Below are 24647 nucleotides of genomic sequence, written 5' to 3'. Positions count from 1 at the left end.
ACTCTGAAATTCAGAGTCAGCAGAGCCCTCATGACCCCAGGGGAAGGAATAATCCAGCTGGAGTTGGCATGATACACTTGAGAGAGCCGGACAGGTGCAAAGCCAGGAGTCCTGGGAGAAGGCAAGCCCAAAGTCCTGCCCCGGGGTCTGGGCAAGGACGGCAGACTGTTGCTATTTGGTACCAAGTCAGAACACAGACCAGTTAGACTCCCATTCCAAAAACCACAGAGTAGGACATGGCCGGACCAAGAAGAGACTCCACAACCACCACCAGTCTGCTGTCCAAATGGACATGTACCATTTATTGCAATTACATGAACGGGCCCAGCCTGAGGCTTGGCCCCTGTCTCACAAGCTCTCAGCCGAGTGCCGTCTCAGATCTGACCCCACCCCCACCCCACCCCCATCATATCCAGCCATTACGTTCCGGCAACAAGTTCCGAGATGAAACACAGGGCACACAGGTCTTTTGTCTAACTGAGCCACCCAGCAGCCTCGCCAGCAGCTGGAACATCATTGAGGTAAATAAGCACGGAGTCCTCGGAAAGTGTCCCAGCAAACACGTGGGAAGAAGGGTGTCCCAGGTGTCTGCTCTGCAAACCAAGCGTGACTCTAGTCAACCCCAGGTCAAGTTACACTCCAGTCCCAGCTACTTAAACCGTTTAGAAGAGCAGACATCAGGCCCTGGAAAACCTTGGCTGAACCTACCAACTTCCAAAAGAAGTTTGGCCCAAAAGAAAACAAAAACAAACAAAAAATTAAGAGGAATCCTGGACCCAGGATCCTACCCCTTGAAGAAGTGGAGGCATGTAGCCTTGAGTCGAGCTCCCCTGAGCTACCAGGGTTTGAGAAAAGGCTGGCTACATCTACACCACCAGCCCAGAGAAGAAGCAAAAAAAAAAAAAAAAAGCAATAGAGTTCATAGGACTCCTTTATATTAAAGTTTATTACATCTGCAAAAATCTACTGTACAGAACCCATTGGATTAAGTAGCGTTTTGCCAAAAGCAAAAGACTCTCACTCTTTGGGAAGCATTTCTGACTCCAGCCTGGGGGCGGGCCCCCCGCAGGAGCTGAAGGTCAACTTGGTTCTCGATGGAGGAGCCAGTGTGCCAGCCGTACTGTACTCAAGATGTGTCTTGTCAACTTCCGGGAGAGAGGTGACCAGAGATGGTACCAAGGGTGGGAGAGTCTTGGGCAGCCTGGCCAACCCCTCCCCCCACCCCACAGTCATCTCCCCCCCTCCGTCCCTAGACGGTACTCTTAGGAGTAAGTTCTCACACAGGCTCTTCCAATGTCGCAGTGGCCCAGGCCACGGCCATGGCCCTGAGTTCAGTCAGACACACAGGCATGACTGGTCAAGAGGTGGCTACCCCATGGTATCCTGGACTAGCCAGCCTACTTCCGGACCACCAGAAAAATGGGGCACCATACAGATAGTCCATACCCTGTTGCACGCGTGAGCTGTAGATAAACTTAGAGACAACACACAAACTAAGCCTACATTTTGGCATCCGGATTTGGTTCTTCTAGGTTAATTAAAAACAAAAAACAAAAAAACAAAAAAAAAAAGTCTTAATGACCCTGCTGCTGTCTCCTGAATGTGGATGAGGGAAGCAAGATGAGGGACACCAGTCAACTGACTTGCCTTACCCCAGAAGTCAAGCCGACCGGGGCTCTGAACAGAGAAACTAAGAGGAAAACATGTGCAAAAACAAGTTGATCTCTAAGGTAGACTTCCCCACAATGCGAAGTGAATTCCAAGGAGCCCGGGACTCCGTCCCCTACCACAGCACGGCCAACCGTGGGTAAGCGGTCTCTACGGGTAAGTGCTATGATAGCGTGGCAGCCGAGGCCCCTCTCCTGCCCTCCCCCCCATCGTCCAGCCATCACGGGCCATCTAGGTCCAAAGCAGTTGGGTCCCCTTTCTCTCCAGGGCCGGGTCTCCTCCCCTTTGGAGAAACCAAGTCAGCATAGTGGACATCGGGGTGCGGCTGTGGTAGAAAGGTCAGATGCAAGAAACCCTTTGCGCCCAAGCTTCTAGGCAGAAGTCAAAGAAGTAGAGTGGATTCCCAGCACACCCTGGGGCTGCTCGGGCAGGAACAGCCGGAAGGGTCTGGGTTGCCGAGGAGGCGACACCGTGGTGGGGAGGCCAGGGCCTGGAGTTTTTTTTTCACAGAAGAAATGAGTGGGAGCCTAGTGAGTGGCAGGGGTGGGGTGGGGAGCAAGAACCATTCCCCCATCAGGCATAGAACTCCTCCTGCTTGGTGGGTTTCTGGTAGGCACCGCCATTGGCTTGTTTGGGCTCCTCCAGGGAATAGCTACCCTCGTCCTTCTTCTTCATCCGGTACAGCATGAAGCCCACCAGGCACACGGCAAAGATGAGCCCCACCAGGCCTCCAGCAATGACACCTAGGGAGGGGACAGAGGCTGTCTCAGATCAGTGGCTACAAGGCACGGCAGCAGTCTCTCCCCACGGACAACCCAGGAAGCAGCCTGGGCCATCCAGACTCGTCCCCTTCTCCTTCCCCACCCCACGGCTAGAGATGGCTTCCCCCTAGAAACCCAGGCCACCACAGAGCCACAGCCTGCCTTCTCCTACCTACTTGAAAAAAAAAAAAGACTCACCTCCCAGCACTTCCTTCCTGTCCAAAAGGCCCTGAGAGGCACCTGTCGCTCCTTCATCCCCTGGGGCCTGATTCCGCTTGTCCGGCTCTATGGCGGCCACAGCTGTGTTCTCCCCAGATGTTTCAAAGGTGAAATCCTAGAGGAGGGCAAGTCGGGATGGGGTCAATGGAGCCACTGACGCAATCACAACCTGGAGCACTGCCGCCATACCCTGTTGGGGTTCCCTCCCACCCCACTTCAGACATACCCAACCTATGCCAGCCTCTGTCATGGAATACAATCACACTCAGGACCCTGGCTGCCTAAGGCCCAGAGACCACCTTGAGTGACAGGAAGCACACATTTTTGTATGAAAATCCCATGATGCTCCAAGAGAGAAAAAATTCTCCCTGGTGTCACTTTAGGTGACTAGCTCCCGATTGATGTCTAAGAAGCCTACTAATGATCTTGTAATCAGTCTATTTAGGGCAGGAGGAAGGTGGGAACCTGTTAACCCCGTCACTGTGGTGAGGACTACAATGTGTTTTACAGGACAAAGGGACGTTAGGGTGCTGGGTGACAGATGCCAGGTCCTAGTGGCCACCCAGGAAATACAAAGCCACTCACCTGCTCTCCGGAGCCCTCCCCTGTAGGGAGTTGATTGGTAGCTCCATCCTCAGCAGCCTCTTTGACAACGGAAGTACCTCCATCCGCCACGCTTGGAGGTGGATGGTCAGGCTGGCCAGGTGCTGTGGGAGCCAAGGTCTCCTGGAGGCCAGGCTGCACGTCTCTGTGGGGATGGGATGTGACAGGTGCCTGGGCTGTGGTGGCTCTGGCCGTTGAGGCCCGTTGGGTGGTGGGGAGCTGTGTGGTCTCCCTGGGCCTGGTGGTGACCTCCACGCCCTTGTCCCGAGCGGTGAGGCTGGTGTCCACTTCTGCGACAAGCGCTGGCTCTCCCGCCTCAGGCTTCTCTCCCGCTGCCGGCAGGACGGCGGTGGAGGCAGCCTCGGTGTCCACGCTGGTGGGCTCTGGAGCGGTGGGTGTGGTTGTCAGGAGCCACACGTCCTTCCAAGGGGAAGAAGTCTGCCGTGACAAAGTGATGTCCGGCAAGGCACCTACAGGGTCAGAAGTGGGGGTGTCAGGGTAGGGAGGTCCCCAGGTGTCAATCAAGCCCGACAAGTTCACGCTATGAGGAGACTGGGGCCTGAGTCCCCCCAGGGTGAATCAGCCAAGGCTGAACTCTGAAAAACGGGCCAGAAAAGATGCCCTCTGTAGCTTCCCCTGCCTGGGAGCAGCCTCTGCTGGGAGCATGGGATAAGGCACCATGGATGATAGGACCCGAACCCAGGACACACATCTACCCTGCCCTCTTCCCCAAAGGCCTAGGGGCACATGGCTGCAGCCTACCTCCTATCTCCCAGCCCTTTGCTCTGGTTCGCTTCCCACGGCTACCTTGACTTCCCTTCTAAACCCCACTCCCAGCCCCAGCCCCCGACCCCTTGACCTCCCTTCTGGGAGACCTCTTAGGTTTGCTGCAGCTCAAAGCCTTCTCTTCCCCAGACAGATGCTATCTAGGGAAGGTGAGGGCAAGTCTACAGTCAGCTGACGCCGTGCTACCTGAAGCTCCCAACAGCCTCTGGGGCATAGTATTCCCATCTCACAGATGGGAACACCAAAGGCTCAGTGGAGTCAAACTCCTTCTCCAAAGGTTGTCTCTAGAGGCTGCCTCTGGGAGCCACTGCACTTCTCTGGGGATCTCCCTTAACTAAACGGTTTGCAGCTGGACATCATTCTTCCCTCTGGCCCTGTCCCTCTTGACTCCAACAGCTGAGGACCGGATGGGGAAGAAAGGGGACTCACTAAAACTAAGTGACTGTCTGCTCACCCACTCCGGCCATGACCTGTGGCCATCTCAATGTTCCGGGTCAGCCTTACCTGTGCCTGAGCCAGAGAAGTTGTCAGAGTCATCCCCGGAGCCATCCTGGTCTTCAGGAGGTACATTTGCGGTCACAATTTGCTAGGGAAAGATCAAAGAGGAGTTTGAGATGAGGCTTGGCCAATGCCCAGCATCCCTGAGTTCCCATCTTAGGCAGGCCAAAGAGGCTCAGCCAACCATCCCAGCTGCACATGCAGGAAGCAGCCATTGCATGTGGCTCTGGGGCTCTCAGCTCTGGGAAGCCAGCCTCCCCCCCCTTCCTCATATCCCCGATACTGTAACGACCTAAGCTGGTGCCAGGTGGAGGGGCAAGGGATGGGGACACGGTCCTCACCCCTGGATGTCTGTCTACTTAGGGAACCCAACCTGGGAACACAAGCTGTGATCCCTGGGAAGTCCATCCGTTGATTCTACCCCGAGAATCAGGCACCGGGGCCATCGTGGGGAGCTTTCACACACACACACACACACACACACACACACACACACACACACACACACACCGAAACAATCTGCACTTAGAAAAATCAGTGTCCAGCTGAGCTAGACGCTAGGGTGTAGGCACAGAAGCCTTAAGCGTGAGAAGCAGGGCCAGGCCTGGCATGGTGGACCTCTCTGTGCTGGCCCCTAGGCCTGGCCACAAGGACCGTTTTCTCAGCCACAGGAAGGACTGTATCCTGGTCCTCTCGGTGAAGAAAGGCCGGGGCGCCCTTTGGGCTGGGGACAGTGGAGGCTAATCTGAAAGGCGTCTGCATTAAGGAGGCCCCAGTGAATGGGCGGTGGGCCTGAGCCGGGCTCTCCCTGGCAACAGCAGCTGCAGGAATGTGGCCCGCCTTGCCGGCTCCAGCTCCAAGGGGCTGCAGGTGGTGGCGTGTGCAAACACAGTCCCACAGGGATGGGGGATGTGGAGCACTGGCCCCCAGCTAGGCAGGCTGGGAAAGGGGCCGAGAGCTGGGCCCATGGCTGCCCCCAGCACTGGTTCCAAGACACCGGGTACAGAAGGCCCAGGTAAGCAAGGGATGGGGAGGGGAGCTATGAGAGCCCTGCTGGGCAAGGAGACGACCCCCAAATAACCCAGCTCAGTACAGACCATCTTACAAGGGCCCCAGCACGGACCAGAACAAAGAACGAATTTGGAAAAAAAAAAAGACAGTACAGCAGTTTGGGAGGAACAGCGCCTGCCTACCATCCTAATACTCAACAGGGAGATATAAAAGATTACAGTAAATTTGAGGTCAGCCTCACGCCTACATGTGTCCTGGGCCAGCCGGAGCTAGAGAGACTCTTGTCTCAACCAAGCAGAAAAAGAAGTACATCATGGTTCAGCCAAAGGCCCCAGAGACCCCCTGGCCTCTGTCACTCACCAGCTGCGTGGCCTTAGGGATGTCACTACACATCTTACGGCCTCAGTCTCCCCATCTGAAAAAACGGGTGCCAGCGCCAACAACAACCGCACTACAGAACGGTCACAGAATCTCTGCACGAGCGGAAGAACACACAGCCTTGGCGGGTAACAAGCGTCCGTGGCCATGGTCCTCAGGAAGGAGTGGGGAGCTGCTGGACTTGTGATGGGAGACTCTGGGACTGGGGGCCACCCCTGACGCCAGGAGGCCCACGTGGACAGGAGAGCACAGGCTCAAGGTGGAATTGCGAGAGAAGAGTCAGGAGAGAGCCAGTTCACCGGGGGCCTCTAAAGACCAGGCAGAGCGGCCCAGCTGAGACTTAGCACCAAGGACACAGGGTCACCTTGGCCCAGGAAGCTTGGCAGGACCCAGCCAGTCCTATTGGTAGGGAGAGTCAGGCATGGCTGTTGGAACCCATGGTGGAAGGTTACAGATGTGTAGTGGTTACGGGGGGCCGGTCCAGCACGTGTAGAAGCCGCCAGGCCAGGAGTAACATTGAACTTCCTTTAGAAGTACAAAGCAAAAAAGCAGGCATGCCCTTCTCCCCTGGGACAAAGGCTTTGAACTTAGACAGACCCAACTTCATTGACAGTTGGTTCGCTGGGGCGCAACTCGGATGAGCCGTTACAGCCCCCACGCCATGACCCTTTAATACAGTTTCTCATGTTGCGGTGACCCCCCCCCACCCATAAAATTATTTCGTTGCCACTTCATAATATGATCTTGTTATTGCTATGAATCGCAATGGAAACGTCTGGTCTGTGACCCACAGGTTGAGAACCACTGCAGTAGACCATGATCATTGTGGCCCATCCACAGAATAGTCAGAATCCATCCCCTCACTGGATGTCAGCCCACATCCCATCTGCACTATCCCAGGTGGTACCCCAGATTTCCTGTGGTAGCCTTCCCTGTGGCTGCCTCCGTGGAGAACAGCACCCTCTAGACAGGAAGGACCCCAAGATCACAGCTTCCGCCTCATTCTAGGTCCCAACTCTACCCTCTCCTAATCCACGGACTCCCTCCATGGGACGGCGAGCTGGAGATGGAGCCGAGGTTCCCGGATCCAACCGGAACAGCCTGAGCCACACACCAGGAGTGCAGCAGACCTTATTCAAGGTGAGGTAGCTAAGTCTGCAGTGATATACAGGGGTCCAGGCACACATAAGGCAGCTAGCTTCCTCTCTCCATAGAGAAGTCCCAAGAGTCAGCAATTTCCCAAAAGGGGGGAGGGGCTTCTCTTAGAGCTAGGTAAGATTGGGTCTTCACAGGGAAGCAATTTGTTCCTCCGGCTTTGCTCAGCTTGTTCCGCTCTGATCTTGTCTACACAACAAGCTTCTAAAGCAAATCTGGACTGAAACCAGAAAACCAAGGTCCAGGGCAGGGAATGCAGGGTGGGGGTGGGGTGGGGGCCGGGGAGGGCAGCACACCTGTCCTACACGCCCCCCAACCTTTGCTAAGGGAAAGAGAAGCAGCTCGCTGACTGCCCCACCTCCACCCTCATCAGAGACCTTTCACGATGGTATCACGATTGAAGGAAGAAAGAAACTTCAGCCCATGAAGAGATGGGGGTGTGTGTGTGGGGGGGTGAGTCTGAACCGGGACTCCCCAGGTCCCAGTTGACTGGGGTTTCTGATGCAAATTTCAGGTATGATTTAGAAGTCTATAGTGTTCCTGCTGGGCTTAGAAGGGCCCTCCTGGGTATCATTTCTGACCTGGGTCCTTCCAAGACCGTCAGGGATGTCTAGGGATAAAGAAACTCCCATCGAGTCCCCCCATCTCTTGCCACTCGGGGAGGGTAAAGGCAAGCCAGCCAGCCTTATCTTTCTCCTCTACTGGCTTCAGGACGATCAGCTGTACACCAAACAAGTCAAGAATGGAGAACAGAGCAGGCAAGACGGCTCACCAGGTAAAGGTGAGCCGAGTTGGATCCTGGGACTCAAATGAAGAGGAGAAAAGATTCTTTCTTCTAAGCAGGCCCAACCTCTTCCACATGCCTGCTGTGGTACATGTATACCACACATGGATACAGATAGATACACACACACACACACACACACACACACACACAATTTTCAAAGCACATAGCAGAAACCTCATGGTAAGAAAGGTTTTCATGGCCTGTGCTATCGAACCCAGGGCCACTTAGCTCCCTCTCACTTAAGCACAAAGCGTGGAAGCCAGCTGATTTGAAAACCCAAAGTCTGAAGTTCAGTCTACCTAGAAGGATCATGGGAGCAGACATATGGGGTATGGACACAGAAGAGAGGTCAATTAACACCTCTGCTTGGGGCATCCCCTGGGGCTGTGTGGTAAGGGCCCTGGTGAGATACCCAAGGCAGGACCCAGGCCAGGAAAAGAGAGGCAAAGGCCTCAGGCTTCTGTAGGGCTGGAGAGAATGTTCACTACTCATTCCGATTCCTATTCCTCTCTCCCCTGCAGCTCCTCAGCTCCGGCTGAGATTAGTATCTGTTAGATAAGAAACAGCACCTCCCAGGGTAAAGGACCTACCCAAGGCCATCCAGGCAACAAGTGTCCCTACACACTAGTACATCCTTTCTACCCCACTCCCCAGACCTAAGGAGCATCTATCTCCTCTGGCTGAGCTCATCTTTTTCAAGCAAAATGGTCTCTGTTTCTTCACTACGGCTGTCGCTCTAGGAAGCAAGAGGAATGCTTAGCCCTGCCTAGCAGCCCAGGTGGGGTACCGGGCACACACTGGGTCCTGACTCGGCCTGGGTCAGGACAAGGTCCAGGAGAGAGTTCACCTGCAGTTGCAAGTCATAGCCAAAGAGCTCATTCGGAGCGGTGGGCAGAAGGCTGGCTGGGATGCTTCATGGCAGCCTGGAGGCACTTCCTGCCAGCTCTCACACCCACACCGACTGGAAGGAAGGCAACCCTCCATGGCAGTCACTGCAATCTATGGAGCCCTATGTCCTGGCTGCCTGGGGCTGAGGGTGGTCTGTATTCCAGCACTTTGTCACGATATCCTTAGGATGCATACACCTCCGCTGTTACCAAGTGGGTGTCTCCGAGAGGGTCAGGGATTATGGGTTTTTTGGAGCGGATGCCCATCTGCCCAGCCCCTACTAGTCTGCCGCCATCAGGCACAAAGACCTATAGCTTCCAATCAACACCCTAACACACTACCCATGTCACCTACTGTGAAACTTCAGTGGTATCTAAATCACACGGCCCTTAAAAAGCATTTCTGACGCCATAGGGCTGTATAGTTAATATTTGAAGGGTAAAGCACTCTCTCCAAGCCTGAAGATCTGAGTTCCACCCCCCAGGACCCACATGGTAGGAGGAGAGAACTGACTTCCCCCAAATTGTCCTCTGACCCTCACATGCATGTCCACACACATACGCACAAATATGTACCCACACAAAATAAAAGAATGTAATAAAAGAAAAAATTTTAGGTTGCAGAATTTGGTATTAAATGGGTTCCTTAACTTCAAAAATCTGGAATAATCCATCACCTGGGAACTTGGAGGGGTTTTAACGAGATCAGAAATAGCCTGGTCTTGACCCTAACAGAGCGCCCAGCACATACCCAGTGGCCCACTCCAGGAGCTTTGGGAAGGAGAGAAGCCCCAGGGGCTGGGTTAGGAAGGCCCCAGTAGAGACTAAGACAGTGGGCAGTGCTGGGAACTTCGCTTCATGGAGTGGGAAAGAGAGGCGGAACTCCGGGTTGTCTGCGGCTGCCTGGTACCATAACAGAACCCCCAGCTTCTGTGGGTGGGAGCCGAGTCACTGAATCAACAAGTCCCATTAGTCACAACATCCAGTGACAAAGAGCAGCTGTTATCAAAGGACCTGGGTCACAGCCATGCCCAGGCAGCCTGGATCCCAGCTAGTCTGGGGCCTCCACACCTGTTCCAGAAGCCCAGGCTCCAGTCACATGGTCTCTGTCCAATCGACACTGGGAAGTCCAAGGCTGAATGAGCCCCCACAGCCACACCAAGATAAATACCTTTCCCTCTTATCCAACCAAGACCCGGCTCCACAGCAAATACCCCAGAGGGTTTCCAGTAGGTTCACAGTATACAAGAGCTCTACCCTGACCCCCACCCCCAGTGTCTTGGTTAGACCTATGGGTCTAAGAGGTACGAGTAATTCCTCTCGCCCACAGAATTCACAGCTCTGGGGCGCTGAGGACTCTGAGCTCCAGAACTCTAGGTTCCACCTTCCTCTATACAACTGGACACGTGACCTGAGAAAGACATCCAGGGACCCCCAAGAGCTACCACAACATCAGACGATACTTCCTGCTCAGGGACTGTACCGCATCTAGAAGAGGCAAGGAGGCTCCACTTAGAGGTGCCATGGCCGGGAGCTGAGGAAGGCAAGACCTCCGCTCCGGTTCCCTGACTGAACCCAGTGTTCAAGACACCGAGTTCAAGCACTGTAAGCCAGGGCCAGGAGCAAAGCAACCTGGGAAGGCTCTAGCCGATTCTTTACTTCCGATGCCTTCACTCTTAACAGACAACCGTCATGGTGCAAGGAGAGCCTAATTCACCAAGGAGCTGAGGGAACGTCCAGCCTTCCAAAGGCTCTTAAACCCACCAAGCTCAGACCTCCTTCCTGCCAGGGCCTACTAGGAACAACCTTGCTTTTCCCAAGTAGCTGGCTTCCTGGCCCAACATCTTCACCCTTGCTGCCCCAGAGTGTAACTTGCCGGACCTCAGTGGGAAGATGCTGGGGCCCCAGAGGTAAAAGGTGGGCCTCCGGGGAAACTGTGCTACGAGATACATTGTGTCTCCAGGAGCAGGAAAGAATGTGGCTAAAATCTCCTCCTCTCCTGGTAGCCCTCAGCTTGTATCCTGGTGTCCTGCGGCCTGGGGTCTTGACTGCCCTCCTCCCCACAGTGACCTTTTCCTCTAGTCCTACCTGAAATGCCGGGAGCATGTAGCAACAGGGTGAACTGTCCCAGAGACCCTCCGACAGTACCAGATTTAGTTCAACTACTTCTACATTGGGTGTCTGGGCAGCTCCCTGTGCATCCCTGGACCCGCTGTGTGGGTGGGGAATGAAGTGGCTTGATCGGACAATCCTGAATTCTTTTATGGCTCTCACAGGTCACGCTGGGCAGTATGTGATGATCGGAGGCCAGAGATCTGTGCCGGGGGTGATGCCCAACCCCTCACTTCTCTCAGAGAACTGAGAAACTACAGGGAGGCCTCAAGACCCAGAGCACAGCCCCCCACCCACACCCCCAAAGCCGCCTCCAGGAGGGAGGGCCCCCATTGGTGCCTCCAGGCAACACCCAAATTTCCGGCTGACAGGCACCATGATTTATCAGCTTTCTGTGTCTCCACCAACAGTCAAGCCGGGGCCTGCAGGGAAGGTGACTGGTGACCCAGTAGCGGGGGGAGGGAGAGGCCCAGCCCGGGGTGGGGCCAAGGTGAGGACAGGCAGGTAAAGAGGAGTGTCAGCTGCCTAGCTAGAGAGTACAGAACCCCACAGCACCTCCAAGGCCCAGACCCTCGCTGCACTTCCAGATGGGACCAATTTCCCAGAATCCCCTGGGTGCACACCCATCCTCCCCACATCCCCCCACCAACAGTCTCCAAGGCTGCTCGACTTCTGCTCATCCTCTGCGGTGTCTTGGGGCTTCTTGGGAACGAGCAGTGTGAAGACAGTATCCTTTCTTGGTTGTAACGACCCCTCCTGGCCAGCATTTCCCTTCGGTGGAACGTCCGATGGCAAACCGAGGTCAATGCCAGAGCCAAGTCTGGCACCGGGCCCTTTCCTTGCACCATACCTCCAAACCCCAGTGCCCACAATAGGTCAGGGCCACTCGAGGACCCCGATGCCCACACCTCCCTGCGGGCCTGGCACCTGCCCCACCATCCACATGCCAGGACTAGTCTCTGAGCAGGCTCAGCTGAGAGCCGGGTGTGGAGCTGGGGCTGGAAGACCAGTTCCTCCACAGCTCCCACCTGCCAGAACCCAGCCAGGACAGGCAGGGCAAGATTTCAGTCCGTGTGGAGCAAGGGCACCTGGCCCAGGCCCAGCCAGCCTCTCACCAGGTACTGCTCCTAGAGGGAGCGACAGAACCTATCCCCCCGACCCACACACACCCCACCCCGACACTTGTCAGCCACTTCTCTTCAAGTCCTTTGGCCCTGACCAGCCAGATGTGCTAAGAGAAAATGAGAAAAGCCAAAATAGCAAAAAAAGGTGTTTTACAATCTGGGCTCTTGTTTCTTGGAAACGAGCCTGACTTGGGCTACCCATCTGTACCATAGGGATTTCACAGATCGCAAGAGGGCTCCACATATCCTCTGGCTGAGGCGGGGTGGGGTGGGGTGGGGTGGGGGTGAGGGGTGGGGGGTGTCGAGGGGGGTGGTCTGGCTCACCCTCAAGGGGCAGCCAGACACAGTGGCTGAAGCAATGGGCAGCAGACCACGAACATGACTTCTAACAGGGGTGGCAGGTGGAGAGCAGGGACACGGGGCACAGTGACTTGATGTCACCTCTCGCCACTTCCAAAGAGCACTTCCAGGAGGCGGCTGGAGAGGTCTGGAATCAAGGTGTCTCTGGGTAGCAGCCTGTGCAGATGAAAGGGATAGCCAAGGCATTCTTGCATTGCCCCCCCTACCCCGCATCGTGCTGACCCCAGGCTACCCCTAAAGAGAAGCTAAGGGTCTTCTCAGCTTCCCTTGGGCACATCTTGCTGGTTAGGGCCAAGGGACTCGAGAGATGGCCGATGAGTTGGGGGGCGGGGGATAGATAACAGGGCAGGAACTTCACCAGGATCACTCCTAGGCTGCCTGCACCCGAAAACCTGCCATCTAGCTGATTATAGACTCAGCAGGGCATGGGGGCCCGACACCTGCGCCACATAGACTTCTCTGGCCATTGCCCCCCCCCCCAACTGGCTAAATAAAGTATCCTCAAGTTTCACAGAAGCAGAAACTACAGCTTTCGACACACCACCTGCGGCAGACAGGGTGCCAGCTGGGAGGTTGGGGACATGACTCCAACCCTAACCACCAAATCTCTCTTCTTGTGTCCCGTGGTTGTGCAATGTCCTTTTGAAAATCAAAATGCCCCGTGGGAGGGCCTAAGGGGTGGGTGCTGGTCATTCACATTATCGCATAAATCTGTTTCCTGTGGGGGAGGGGCTAATTCTGGAACTGGGGCTCTGCAGTTGGGTAGGAGCGGCAGCAGACGGGAAAAGATTATAAAAGGGGGGACTAGAAGAGACCAAGAGCAAACTTCTTTAACCTTTGACAGAATGCAGGTGAGCGTAACACCACACTCAGGACATACATTACACATCTCTTTTCCCCTTGTGAACTACAAGATGCCTGTGGCTTCTCCCTCTCATGTAAAGCACAATTCAGCCTGAAAAGGCACCGAGGCCACTAGGAAACACAAGGAACACACAGAAAGCAGAGCACGCTGGGAGGGGTCCCAGGGCAGGGTGGGCTAGCCTGAGGAGCAGGACTCTCCTCCGAGGGGAGCCTGCGTCTGAAAGGGTGGGGCGGGTTCTCGAGTTCCTGGGCTGGCCCCAGCCCACACAGGAACCCAACAGCCTAGGGCCTTTCACTGACATCTCACAGCCTGGAGAGGCTGGAGGCTTGCACAACCTCCCCCCGTCCCCGCCCCCCCAGTCTTTACAGATGACACAGAGGTGGCCGAAAGGGAATATGGGGGCAGCCTCCGTCCTGGGGCCAGCAGTGGGTGGGAGGAACTAAGGACCTGACCTAGACTGTGGGGGTCACGTGACCCAGGCTGTAGGGGGTCACGTGAAGCGCAGGAACAAATCTAGACCTTAGGAAATCGGTCATCGGCAGCCACTGTGTCTTGAGTCGTGTGCTGGGTACCGGTTTGGGCACTTTCCCTGAATCAGCTCACCTATCTTGAAAACCACTTTCGGATCCCAGGGACGGTACCCATCTTGCACAATGTGGAAATTAAGGCAAAGGAGGACAGTCACTTGTCTAAGGGCACACGGTGTCACACCAGGTGGAGAGAGGCCAGGCAGGTTTGCTCTGCCGGACCGTAGCTACATCAGCACAATGCACACACCGCAGAAGAGCAATGCACACACCGCAGAAGAGCAGCCGGCCTTCACCGGCATTGAGTGGGCTCAGGGGAGGGGCCTACACCCACCTTCACTCCGGCCCAGCTACGTTAGCGTCTACAGAGAATCTGCTTCCTCTCAGGGTAACCTTCAGTGAGAAGCGCCACGCACAGCCAATGGCCCCCAACCACTGGAACCCTGCTCTCCTGAGCCCCCCACCCGCCCACCCACCCAGGTGGCCCAGGTGTCTGTGTTCCCCTGACTTCCTCCCACTTTGCCAGCCCAGCCCACACAGCTCAGGCCAGGATCCAGCCTCCTAGAGAGCCTCACTGAAGGTGAAAAGTCTGGACGTCTGAGGAAGGACAAAAGCTGCAGTTTGCAGACCCTGTGACATCAGCACTCCTGGGGCAATACCAGAAGAAGGGCCACCAGAAGGGCCATTCACATTAATACGACCCTGTACTTCTGAGCCCCTGTCGACTGAGCCCCCCTCCCCCGCCCCCCTCCCCCAGTCAAGGAGAAAAATCCAACCACTTCATGTATTCACTCATTTTTTCCAAAGCCCTTCCAGGTAGGATATGATGGCCCCATTTCACAAATAAGAAAACCGAGGCTTAGAAGTAAAGAGTTACAGGCAAGATTACATAGGAACCAATAAAGCCAGGATGTGGTCCAGGTAGGCCAGATTCTACCCTAGACTTCTCTCTAGCCCAACCTGGGTTTAGGCCAGCCAAGGTGAAACACCCAGCTAATCCTCCAGGAGCCCCTTATTCAAGCCTCGAAGATTTGAGTTAGCTTGGATTCCCAAAGGTAGGCAGACCCAGACTTCTGTGGCAAGGCAGGGGGCCGGTGAGTCTAATGTACGCCCAGCCTGTCCTACCTCACATCCACCAATGGAGTCCGCAGGACCAGTTCTAGAAAGCTACAATCCAGGCCCGCCTCCTCCTGGGGGCAGTGGAACAGAGAGGGAACACTGTGCCTACTTGGAATGCCTTTCAGAGTGTCTTTGGGGCAAGGGCAGGAATGTAGACAGAACCTAGAGACCACACAGCCCACAGACCAAGCCTGGGGCCCGGACGCAAGGGCCCCATCCCTCCCCAACATGCCATTCTGGGAGAGATGTGATCCCAACACCGCACCACACCCCCTCAGCTTTCTCTGGGAGAAGCTGAAATGACGTCAACTCCCACAACGGACTCGGCGGCTCCTTAGACACTCTCCAGCCTGCGGCCCTGCGAGCCCAAACCTGACCCCCATATCCATCTGTAACTCTCTCCTAGGAGCCTAGACCTCCAAGGTCTGGGTGTTTCCGGGTCAGCAGGGATGCCAAGCAAGGGCTGCTGTAGAAAATATCAGAGTTATTGTCACTTTGTGCCTCTCTGATACAATGAAGTCCCCAACCAGTGAAGCCCCAAAAACATCCTTAGCCACTGCTGTTATGGCAGCCAAGGACAAGCACAGGCTAGACACCACAGGTAGATAGATACCAGCCCCTCAGTTCCCCCCAAAGAACCCCCACCCTAGGGAGGAGTGATCCTCACTCTCCCCACCTACCCCAAGTCTAGCGTCAGTATCCTGTGTTCACAGCCTGTTAGTTCTGGGTCCCCCCCTCACCTGGCTGGCCCGCTCAGAGGCTATAGATGAGCAGACACAGGCATCGGGCTCAGCTGCTGCCCTTCATGAGACAGATGGGGCGGTAGAAAGAGGGCCTCTGTGGCCACAGAGCTAGGACAGACCCAAGTAGGAAAGATTAAGGGGGTCTGGTCCCTGTCAGTGTACTGGAAGGGTTCTCTTACCATCCCTGGAGACAGAGATGATGCCTGGGTATCTTGTACTTCCCGATGCCCCATCTATGAGACCCTCCCCAAGGACTCAATAGCTAGAAAGCCGGCAAGTCTAAAGCATGAAAGAAGCCTGATTCACAGTCCGGGCTCCCCAGTAGCTCCTATAGTCTTGTGGGACTCTGAGACAAAACCCTCCAGGAAAGGGCTGTCACGAATGCCCTTCACCACCACTGTCTCTGGTCTAGCATGGTGGGCCTACTCCACCGATAGGCACTCTCCCTTGGTGCCATTCCTGCACCCCCAGCAGGTGCTCGAGCCACGTCGGCACTTAAGGCAGAATCTTCCTGGGACAGCCGAGACCCAGGTGGCACCTGAGACACCCACAATTTCTATGACCACAGCTGGGATAGGTCATGAATACCTGAAGTCATGAACTCCCCCTTTGTCTTTCAGTCCCCCCCACCCCCACCCCAGGCCTGTCTTGTCTCACTGCCCGGCCCCACCGCATGCCAGTGGGCGCCACTGGGTCAAGGTGGGTTGGGTGAGTCTCCAGGGCGGATTCACGGGGCCTGGCATCGTGACTCAGCTGATGAGCGCAGCGATAAACACGCCCACCTGCCCACTGCCCCAACCTGCCCGGCACAGCTTTCATTCCTGCTGATGAGCGGACGTTGGGGAGGGTTGCCAGGATGCCTGGGTGTGGGCGCAGAGAACATCACCTGGCCTCCACCCCCAGCCTGACCTTGCCCAGAGGCTTCATCCACTCTGGTTCCCACAATGAATGCCAAGGGCACCGATCTGAAAACCTGCCTTTACCCCCATCTCCACAGTGGTCTGTCCTGAGACCTTCTCCACCCCACCCCTCAGCTGTCAGTTGTCCCTGCTGAGTCCCCAGAAGCGATAAAGACAGAAAGAGCAAAATGCCAGGTCACCTTCACCCATCCCAAGACAAGGTCTCTACCAGCGCATGACCCTTAGACATGGCAGGGGGCAGGAAAAAAGTCCTTGAGCAGACTTCACAGGCCCAGAGGGTCAACTACTTACCCGGGCCACAAGGAAGTCAGGGCCCTAGAGAGGAATAATTTCTGCACGCTTCTAAGCCAGGGACACAAAGAGCATCAGACGTGCTGTTATGAAGGGGGGAGACACCCAGAATCGGAGAGGGAGCAGCGAATAAGAGGTGACCAGTGTTTCCCAAATGTTTCTACCACTGCTGCAGAATCCAAAGGAAAGCCCAATGGGGTGAGAAGAGCAGGGCTGTGCAGCATGGATGGCCGCAGCCCCTGAGCATGCCTGTGTGCCTGTGTGCACGCACGGCTGCAGGCCTCAGGTGAGTCACCGGGCAGAACTTTTCCCAGGGCTGGAGGCCAGAGGAGCATATCCTCTCTATATAATTAGGCAGCCCACGAAGCCATAAACACCAGGAGACAGACTTGAGTGAGACCCTTGAGAGGCTCCCAGGGGAGCTACCTCGAGAAGCCTCCGAAGCTCCAGAGTCAGCAGGAAAAGATCCCTGGGCAAATCTCTAAAAAGGAGAGTGAGTCTACCACTACCAACCAACACCACCACGCCCGCCTGTCAGTGGTCCAAAGATTTCCTACTGAGTTCTCCCCAGTCATGTTTAACTTGCCTCCACTTGCAGGCTGCCCCAGACCTCCTGACTCTCCAAACACAGAGGCACATGCCAGGCAGCAGGATGCCCCTCCTCTAATACCCCCCCCCCTTGTCAGGGTTTCCCCAACACCGACAATGAGGAAGTAACCCGGGAAGGTCCTGAAAATCAGATAGCAGTATCCTAACACAGGCAAAGCAAGCCATCCCAGAGGGGACTGCCCAGGGGCCCCCGATGTCCATCTGGAGCTGAAATGTCACCAAGTTCAGGGTTCTCGCTCCGAGGACCTCATGTCTACAGTCCACACCTGAAGCTGCCTGTTTGTGATAAAAGACAAACGCCCGTGCACTTCTGGTTCCTGTCATACTCGATCGATAGAAGGTTCTCGAATGTGCACTCCCACCTAAAACCCAGTCTCTCCTGGAATAGCCCACAGGGAAATGACACCATGCTGACTCTGCTCCAGAGCACCAGGTCCTGGAGATGAAAATACTCTCTCTACAGACTTCCTGTTCCAATATCTTCCCTCTGCACACACTAAAGCAGGCTCTCGGAGGGAATTTTCCAACCCAACACTTCAAAAATCGGTGGATAGTGGGGAAAAGGCAATTAGGAAACAGTATGTTCCGTGTGCTTTGGGACTAGAAATAATTTAATGTCCCAAATGCTCCCCTAGCCTAACCTGGCGTTGGAAAGAGCCAGGAGGAGAAGGCAGCGTAGGAGCCAGGAGTCTTGGTTCCCAAGCTACCCACTTGTGGCCAGGATACCCACCTCCCAGGGCTTACAAAGGCTCTACTAAATCTGTAAGTGTGTCCCCCGCTCGGGATAAAAGACAGCGTAAGTTGGGTGCTGCCTAGGGGAACCAGGCAGGCACTGCCCAGACGCCTCAGCACTCGGTCACCAGCATGCGAGCTTTATGTCGCCCCGGGTGCACATTGCCCACTGTCAGGACCCCACACTGTCTCCTGACCTCAGCTTTCTATGAAGAGCTCTTGCCTGGACCCAAGCAACCATCAGGTACACATAGCCAAGGCCCAGGGTGTTGTCCAATACTCAGGATTTGCCCAAAGGCACATGGCCAAATATCCCCTCTCTGCAAAATGCTCACAACCAAGAGTGTCCAAGTAAGACCTGGAAGCACCAGGCAGGGCCTCACCAGGGTTCGGCCAGACCCCGTGTGTAGGGCTTCTTGGGGTTGTAGACATTGGACAACTCTACAGTGTATTCACACCACACATATACATACGTGTACACACAAGCACACCCATACAACCACACACCAAAAGGCCCGTTTCTGCCTCTTTCTTCTCCGAGGAGGGGCTGGCCTCTGTAAGCCATCTCTTCCTCATTCAAAACATGCGGCGATGGCATACATTATAAAGGCTTAGGAGGAAAGACTGCATGGGACTGTAAGGAAAGGTACCAAGCGCTCCCTAACAGGCACTCAATAAAAGGTAACCCTTAACTATGATCAACATCTACCTTTCCTCCGGCTCTTTCATCACAAACCACTTTCACACCACCTCTTAGGAAATAAGATACGCAAATGACTGAATGAGGGCAGAGAACAGGTACAGCGATGTCTGTTCTGCGGATGAGGACAAGCAGACTTGGAAGTGAGGCGAGTCACTTAGGATTACACCGTAAATGAGTGGCAGACTTGAGCTGCGGTACGGGGCGCCACTTGATCCAAAGCTGTGTCTGAAACTGCCGAACAGGACACAATCTATCTACAGCTAGAGTCTGTAGAAGGTAAACTAAAACATACACTAAAGCGAGGGAGACAAGACCTAAGCCTGGAGTCACAGTCCAGGATAAAGCAGAGGATTCCCAGCCAGGCACAGCGGCTCATGTCTGTAATTTCAACACTTTTGGAAGCCGAGGCAGGAGAAGAGCTGAGACTTCCAGGTCAGGCTAGGCTAGGCTACAGAGTGAGAATTTGTCTCAGGACAAAAACAAAGGAAGTCCTTTGCTCATTAACACATAGAGTGAGCTAGCCTAGGTAGCTGGAGGCACTAAGTCACAGATGAGAGACTAGGGAACTGGGGCTCCTGCTGACAGGTGCTTTCTAGCTCTGTGGACATTTCTTCACTGAGGGAGGTCCCTAGGTCCTTCATCTGGTCAATGGCTCTTCATCACGCTGGGTCCAGGACCTTTGGGGTGGTAGTTCCCTTTTTTCCATTCTACGTCCACACTGCAGCGGTCTCAACAGAGATCCACGGGGGACATCAAATTCACACAGCCTGACAGTTTACCCAAAGGTGAGAGCTTTCTTTTTGTAAGAATTATAACCAATCTGATTTGTTTTTCAGCTTGCTAAAAAACAAATCGGAATTGAAGAGAAAAGCCGTTGCCCTCGGGGACACCAGGGTCAATTCCAACTACCAGAGACGGAGAAGGAAAAGGGCAGTTAGGAATTCCAACCACCAGGCACTAGGACACAGTATTCTTCAGAGCCACATGGAACCAGGAGACTGCTTGACCTGGCACTGTGACGAGGAGGGCCTAGCATCAGGAGGGATTGAATACACCTAGCATCTTATTGTTGAGGATAAAGGAAAGGAAATAGGGTGTCAGAATCCTGCTCAAAGTTAAGAATACTTTGTAAAAAGCGGGGCATGGTGGCACACACCTTTAAACCTAGCACGTAAAGTCAGAAGCAAGTGGATCGCTAAAGCAAGTGGATCGCTATGAGTTCAAGGCCAGCCTGGTCTACACAGTGAGTTCCAGGGCAGCTAGGGCTACATAACCAACCAGAGACTCTGTCTCAAAAAAAAAAAAAAAAAAAAAGTAAAACAAACAAAAAGGATACTTTGTAAAGAGGCTGAAATTTTAACTCACTGAAAAAAACGTCTGACTACCATGATGATACATTCTCAGAGGATTTCAGGAATCCAAAATTGTGCTGCAAGGCTGGGGGAGGGGAGGATGGGGACGTCTAGAAAGGACTGCAAAAACCAAGCTTTCCCCCAGTCATTCTTTCCAGGCCCTGATCCCCACCAATGTGTGTTAATGAGGTTTTACTGGGGCCCATCAGGAGCCACAGGTAGGCTAAAACCAGCTCCACCCTCCCTGGGGAGCCCAAGCCAGCAGTGACATCACCGCCAAAGGCCGAGCCTCGCCTCCCCCACTCCCTCCCACTCTGCCAGACCTCAAGGGAAATGTCTCTACTAGTCCAAATAATTAAGGAAAGAAAGAGCAAAAAAAAAAAAAAAAAAAAGCAAATAACTATTCCAGAGTGGCTTTTTTTTTTTTTTTTCTTTCCTTACATAGCAGAAACAAAAGACCATGGGGACACACGCACTGAGGGACAGTTTAGACGAACCTGTTCCAGTCTCCGGGGAGTGGTTCCCAGCAGCCTCCCCTTGCCCATTCACAGGCAGGCACCCAACTGTCACTATCTCACTGGTCCCCAGAGGTGTTCTGACCTGCTTCCCACAGGAGCTAAGGGAGCCCTCCGAAGAGGAGAGATCTCTGGCAACGTCTCGCTGTCCGCTTCCATTTTAAGTAAATCCCAATTGCCTTCATTATTCCGAAGGGGGAAAAAAAGGAAGTTCTGGAAATGCCCTCACTCTTCCCCACCCACTTCTAACCAAACATGGATGTTTGCAAAGTGTACAAACAAACCAAAGTTTTAAAATAAGAATAAGAAGGAAGAACACCCTTGCCTCCAAGTGGGAGTCTGTCCCCAAGGCTCGGGCAGTGACTGAGTTCAGGCTCAGCTCAACCTCTTCCCCCAGGAAGCCTTCCCAAGACTGTAGGTCCCTCCCGTTGAGACAATTCTGCTTCCTAGGCTTTGTGTCTCCCTAAAGGGTCCAATATCCCACACCAACACCTTCTGTTGAGGTACCTGCTCCTTACCCAGAGCACAGGAAATTTCAGGAGACAGAGTCCACAGAGAATTGCCACCTCCAATTGCCTACCCGGTATTAATAACGCGAGCTTGAGGGCTCTAGCTGACTTCCCCCAAGACAGCAGGAAAGCGACCACCACCTCTCCAGACCCTGGCCGGAAAGAAACGCAGTACCACATCTCTCCTACCCCTGTGAGGCCTCACATTGGGCCTGGAGAGTGCGGCCGGAGGTAATGCCAGGCCGGTCAGGGAGGCATGCCAATGCCAGGCGGCTCCACTTTCTTCTTCACAGTGGTAACTTTGATTCCAGGCATAATCTGAATCCCACAGAAACCACAACCCTCAAGAGCAGTTTCTTGGACCTTAAAACCCGGAGTGCCCGGAGACTCAGTTGGGAAACCGTATCCCCTCCCTGAGAACCCTGATTCAGCACCCCACAGACTCCCCCCGCACCCCCAAACTCATGGGCAATTTGTTAGGTCTCGAGGTCCTCCTCTCTTAAGACTCCAGAGTGATGGAGCCACTGGGAAGTGGCGAAGACAATGCCCATTAGCAGTGATCGGGGATGTATGTGTCCAGGTGCCACTTTCTATGTACAGGACCCGGGTGTCCACCAGCGCTCAGCTCTGCTTCCCTGTGCACGTGTCTCTCTTTGCCAGGACTATCAAAGTTAAGCAGACCAGATGTGGCGGTGGGAGACTGCCACTTCCGGAAGGGATAAAGCCAGAGGCTCCGCACCTCGCCTCTGCCTCTCGGGGGGGGGAGGGTCAAGCCGGCCAGTCGAAAGGACCCCCCCCCCGGTACTCCACAGAGGGTGCGGGGGGCTAGGGGCGTGGACACCCGGCGGGCAGCGCTGACACCTGGCGGCGGCCCAGGACCCGGCCCACGTCAAGGGCCGGCGCTGCGGGGCGGTTCCCAGGGAAGGGTTACAGGGGCCGAGAACAAAGCGCCCCCGTTGGGGAAGGCGGGCTAGCGGACGGCGGCTGGGGCGGGAGAGCACTTTCTGGGGACCCTCGACAAGCTCTTTGTCGGCCAAGTCGCTCATTAGAGAGACCGACCCCCGCCCAAGGTGGAGGGCTGCATCCTACCCAAAGGCCTTCCCCCCCACCACCACTACCAATCGCCAGCTCCACGTTCGTCCCTCTTTCCCCGCGGCCCTACTGGGCGGGCCAAGGGACCCGCCTTCCCTGCGCGCGGCTTCAGCACAAAGCCGAGTCGGGGGAGGGGAAGAGCCGTACCGGGGTCCACTCGCGGGGAGGGTCCCCAGCGCCGGCCATGCGGAGGAGGCCCTCCGGGGGGCAGCACAACTTCAGCGACCCCAAAGTTGGGCTCTGAAGGTCTTTAGCATTGTGAAGCCAACTTCCCGGAATCTCCCCGCTGCCACCTCGGCCCTGCTCACCTGGGACAGCCAGAGAAAAACTCAAGGGCCCCGCGCCACCCCTCCTGTGTCCCACGCACAGCCCGGATCCTGGTCCCTCCGGGGATCCGCACGTCCGCCCCCTCCCGCTCCGGCTCTGCTGCGCCCAAACTTGTCCCGGTGCAAAGGGCCAGGCGCCCGGGCTCCATGGCGCTGGGGACGCAGCCTGCAGTCTGGTTTGAATTAGGGTCTGCGGAAAGGGCGTTGTGGCCATGGCTACTGCATCCCTCCCGGGTCACTGGCGGAGGCCAGGCCGCTGAGGTGGCCAGCGAGACAGCAACGGGAGAGAGCGAGTCCAGGCGCCGCCGCAGGCCGGCGGACTCAGACCCATGTGGAGTCGTTTTACTTAATTGAGCGCCGGGAACCAGTGGAGGCTCCACTCTGCGGGACGCCCCAGCCTCGACCACGAGCTTTGGGGACCTGCGCGGCACCCACGGGCCGTGGAGGGAATTGGGAGAGGAGTCCTTATTTAAGGGCTCACCATCCCCTGGATCCGCCAGGCAGCGCGGGAAAGAAGTCCCCGCTCCCCTCCCCCTCCACGTGCCGCCGCCTGCATGGCATCGGCTGGTGGCGAGTCCAGGCTTCCCGCCGCCTTCCAGCCCTGCCCCGGGCCACACTCACCGGGAGGACAGGCTGCAGGCGCAGCGCCAGCGCGCAGAGCCAGAGCCAGAGCGCCGCGCGCCTCATGCTGCCCAGACCGGCGGCGGGAGCTCGGCGGGCTGCTGCACGGGTCGGAGTTGCGGGTTGCGCGGAGCTGCGGGCCGGGCCGGCTCTGCTGATTGCGCTGCGCTTTGCTGCTGTCCCGGGCGCCTGCCCAGCGCGCTGCTGTCCGGAGCGAGGGCTGCAGGTTCCGCCGGCTCGAGTCAGCTCCCGACTGCCAGATCCCTTCCTTTGCGCTAGGCTCTGTCTGCTTTGGCCCGCACCTCTCCCGCCGAGCTCCGCCTTATAATAAACCTACGGGCTCTTAGCCGTTGCAAAAACTAGCCGCCCACCCCCAGCTCCGCGGGCCTGGGTAGCCCCAGGCCCCACCCCCTCGGGCCCCGCCCTCTGGACCGCCCCGCCCCTTTGGAGCGCCCCACCCCCGGGGATACAGCCACACCCCCGTCCACGCCTCCTAGGATCGAAGCCCACCCCGCTCCTCAGCTCCCGCGGGTCTGAACCCCGCCTTCCTTCCCTGAGCACTGGTGCGGGCAATCTGTGATTCCCGCGTCGTGTCTTCCTTGGTGCATGGCTGATGGAGACCCAGGTGCACCCCTAACTACGGCCTGGTCCCGGAGTCCGGAGGCGCTGCCCTGGAGAAGGGCGATTGTTGGGCCTCTGTGCGCGAGGCTGCAGCGCCCTCTGGATGAGGGCGCCCAGCGCCCTCCAGGTGAGCAAGATTTTGGGGGGCCATCTCGGAGCCCCACAGCGATGAGGCTATATATTACACCGAAGGACAGATGTATTGTTCCCACCACCCACCGGCTGAGGATGGAGCCCCTTGGAGTCTTGGGAGCACTGGTGTTTACCCGCAAAGTGCTGGGAACTCTGGGCCTTTAAAGATGTGAGCACTATCTGGAAGAGCTGACTTGTTTTTTGTTTTTTTTTTTTTTTTTTTTTTTTTTTTTTTTTTTTTTAGTTTTTGCTGTCTTTAAGAGACAAAGCCCTCTCTCTCTTCGTAGTCCAAGACCAAAAGGAAACAAATAAATGGCCTCTTTGTTTCCAGGTGACCTCAGGCATCTGAGGAGCTTCAGTGGAGTTCCTGTTCCTTAATGATTGATTCTCTGTAGAGCTTGGACCCCACGGTTTCCAACACCCTCTAAGCACGTCAGTCAAAAAAGAGCACAGAGAGCCTGCGGGCGTGGCAAACTGCTGTGAGAGCAAAGGGGAAAAACCGGCCCTGTCTTGCCCTCAATCTGTAGATGGTGCCAAAGGACCTTCGCACCTGAAAGGCAGAGGCCAAAGATGGCGGCGTCTTCCTCCTTGTTCTTTGGGCTGGAAAGAGGAGCTGGATCT

The 24647-nt window shown here is 55.6% G+C and overlaps 1 protein-coding gene across 1 annotated transcript; it reads right to left on the bottom strand.

The window, feature by feature from the left end:
* Nucleotides 1-274: 274 nt before the first annotated feature.
* Nucleotides 275-23656, bottom strand: Sdc1 (syndecan 1). Its single transcript, XM_028867592.2, has 5 exons — nucleotides 23274-23656; nucleotides 4542-4623; nucleotides 3234-3721; nucleotides 2628-2763; nucleotides 275-2411 (listed from the first exon to the last, which is right to left on the bottom strand). Exons 1-5 carry the CDS (start codon nucleotides 23337-23339, stop codon nucleotides 2242-2244), a joined length of 942 nt encoding a protein of 313 aa, XP_028723425.1. The 5' UTR covers nucleotides 23340-23656; the 3' UTR covers nucleotides 275-2241.
* Between the last annotated feature and the right edge of the window lie 991 nt (nucleotides 23657-24647).

The sequence above is a fragment of the Peromyscus leucopus genome, chromosome 22 (assembly GCF_004664715.2).
Source record: "Peromyscus leucopus breed LL Stock chromosome 22, UCI_PerLeu_2.1, whole genome shotgun sequence".
Lineage (NCBI taxonomy): Eukaryota > Metazoa > Chordata > Mammalia > Rodentia > Cricetidae > Peromyscus > Peromyscus leucopus.
This window is presented reverse-complemented; position numbering and strand designations above follow the sequence as displayed.

Coding starts and splice junctions, on each gene's coding strand:
- Sdc1 (XM_028867592.2), bottom strand. CDS start 23,339: ATGAGGCGCGCGGCGCTCTGGCTCTGGCTCTGCGCGCTGGCGCTGCGC. Junction 4,624..23,273: donor GCCTGCAGCCTGTCCTCCCG/GTGAGTGTGGCC, acceptor ATCTTTCCCTAG/CAAATTGTGACCGCAAATGT. Junction 3,722..4,541: donor CTTCTCTGGCTCAGGCACAG/GTAAGGCTGACC, acceptor CTGACCCTGTAG/GTGCCTTGCCGGACATCACT.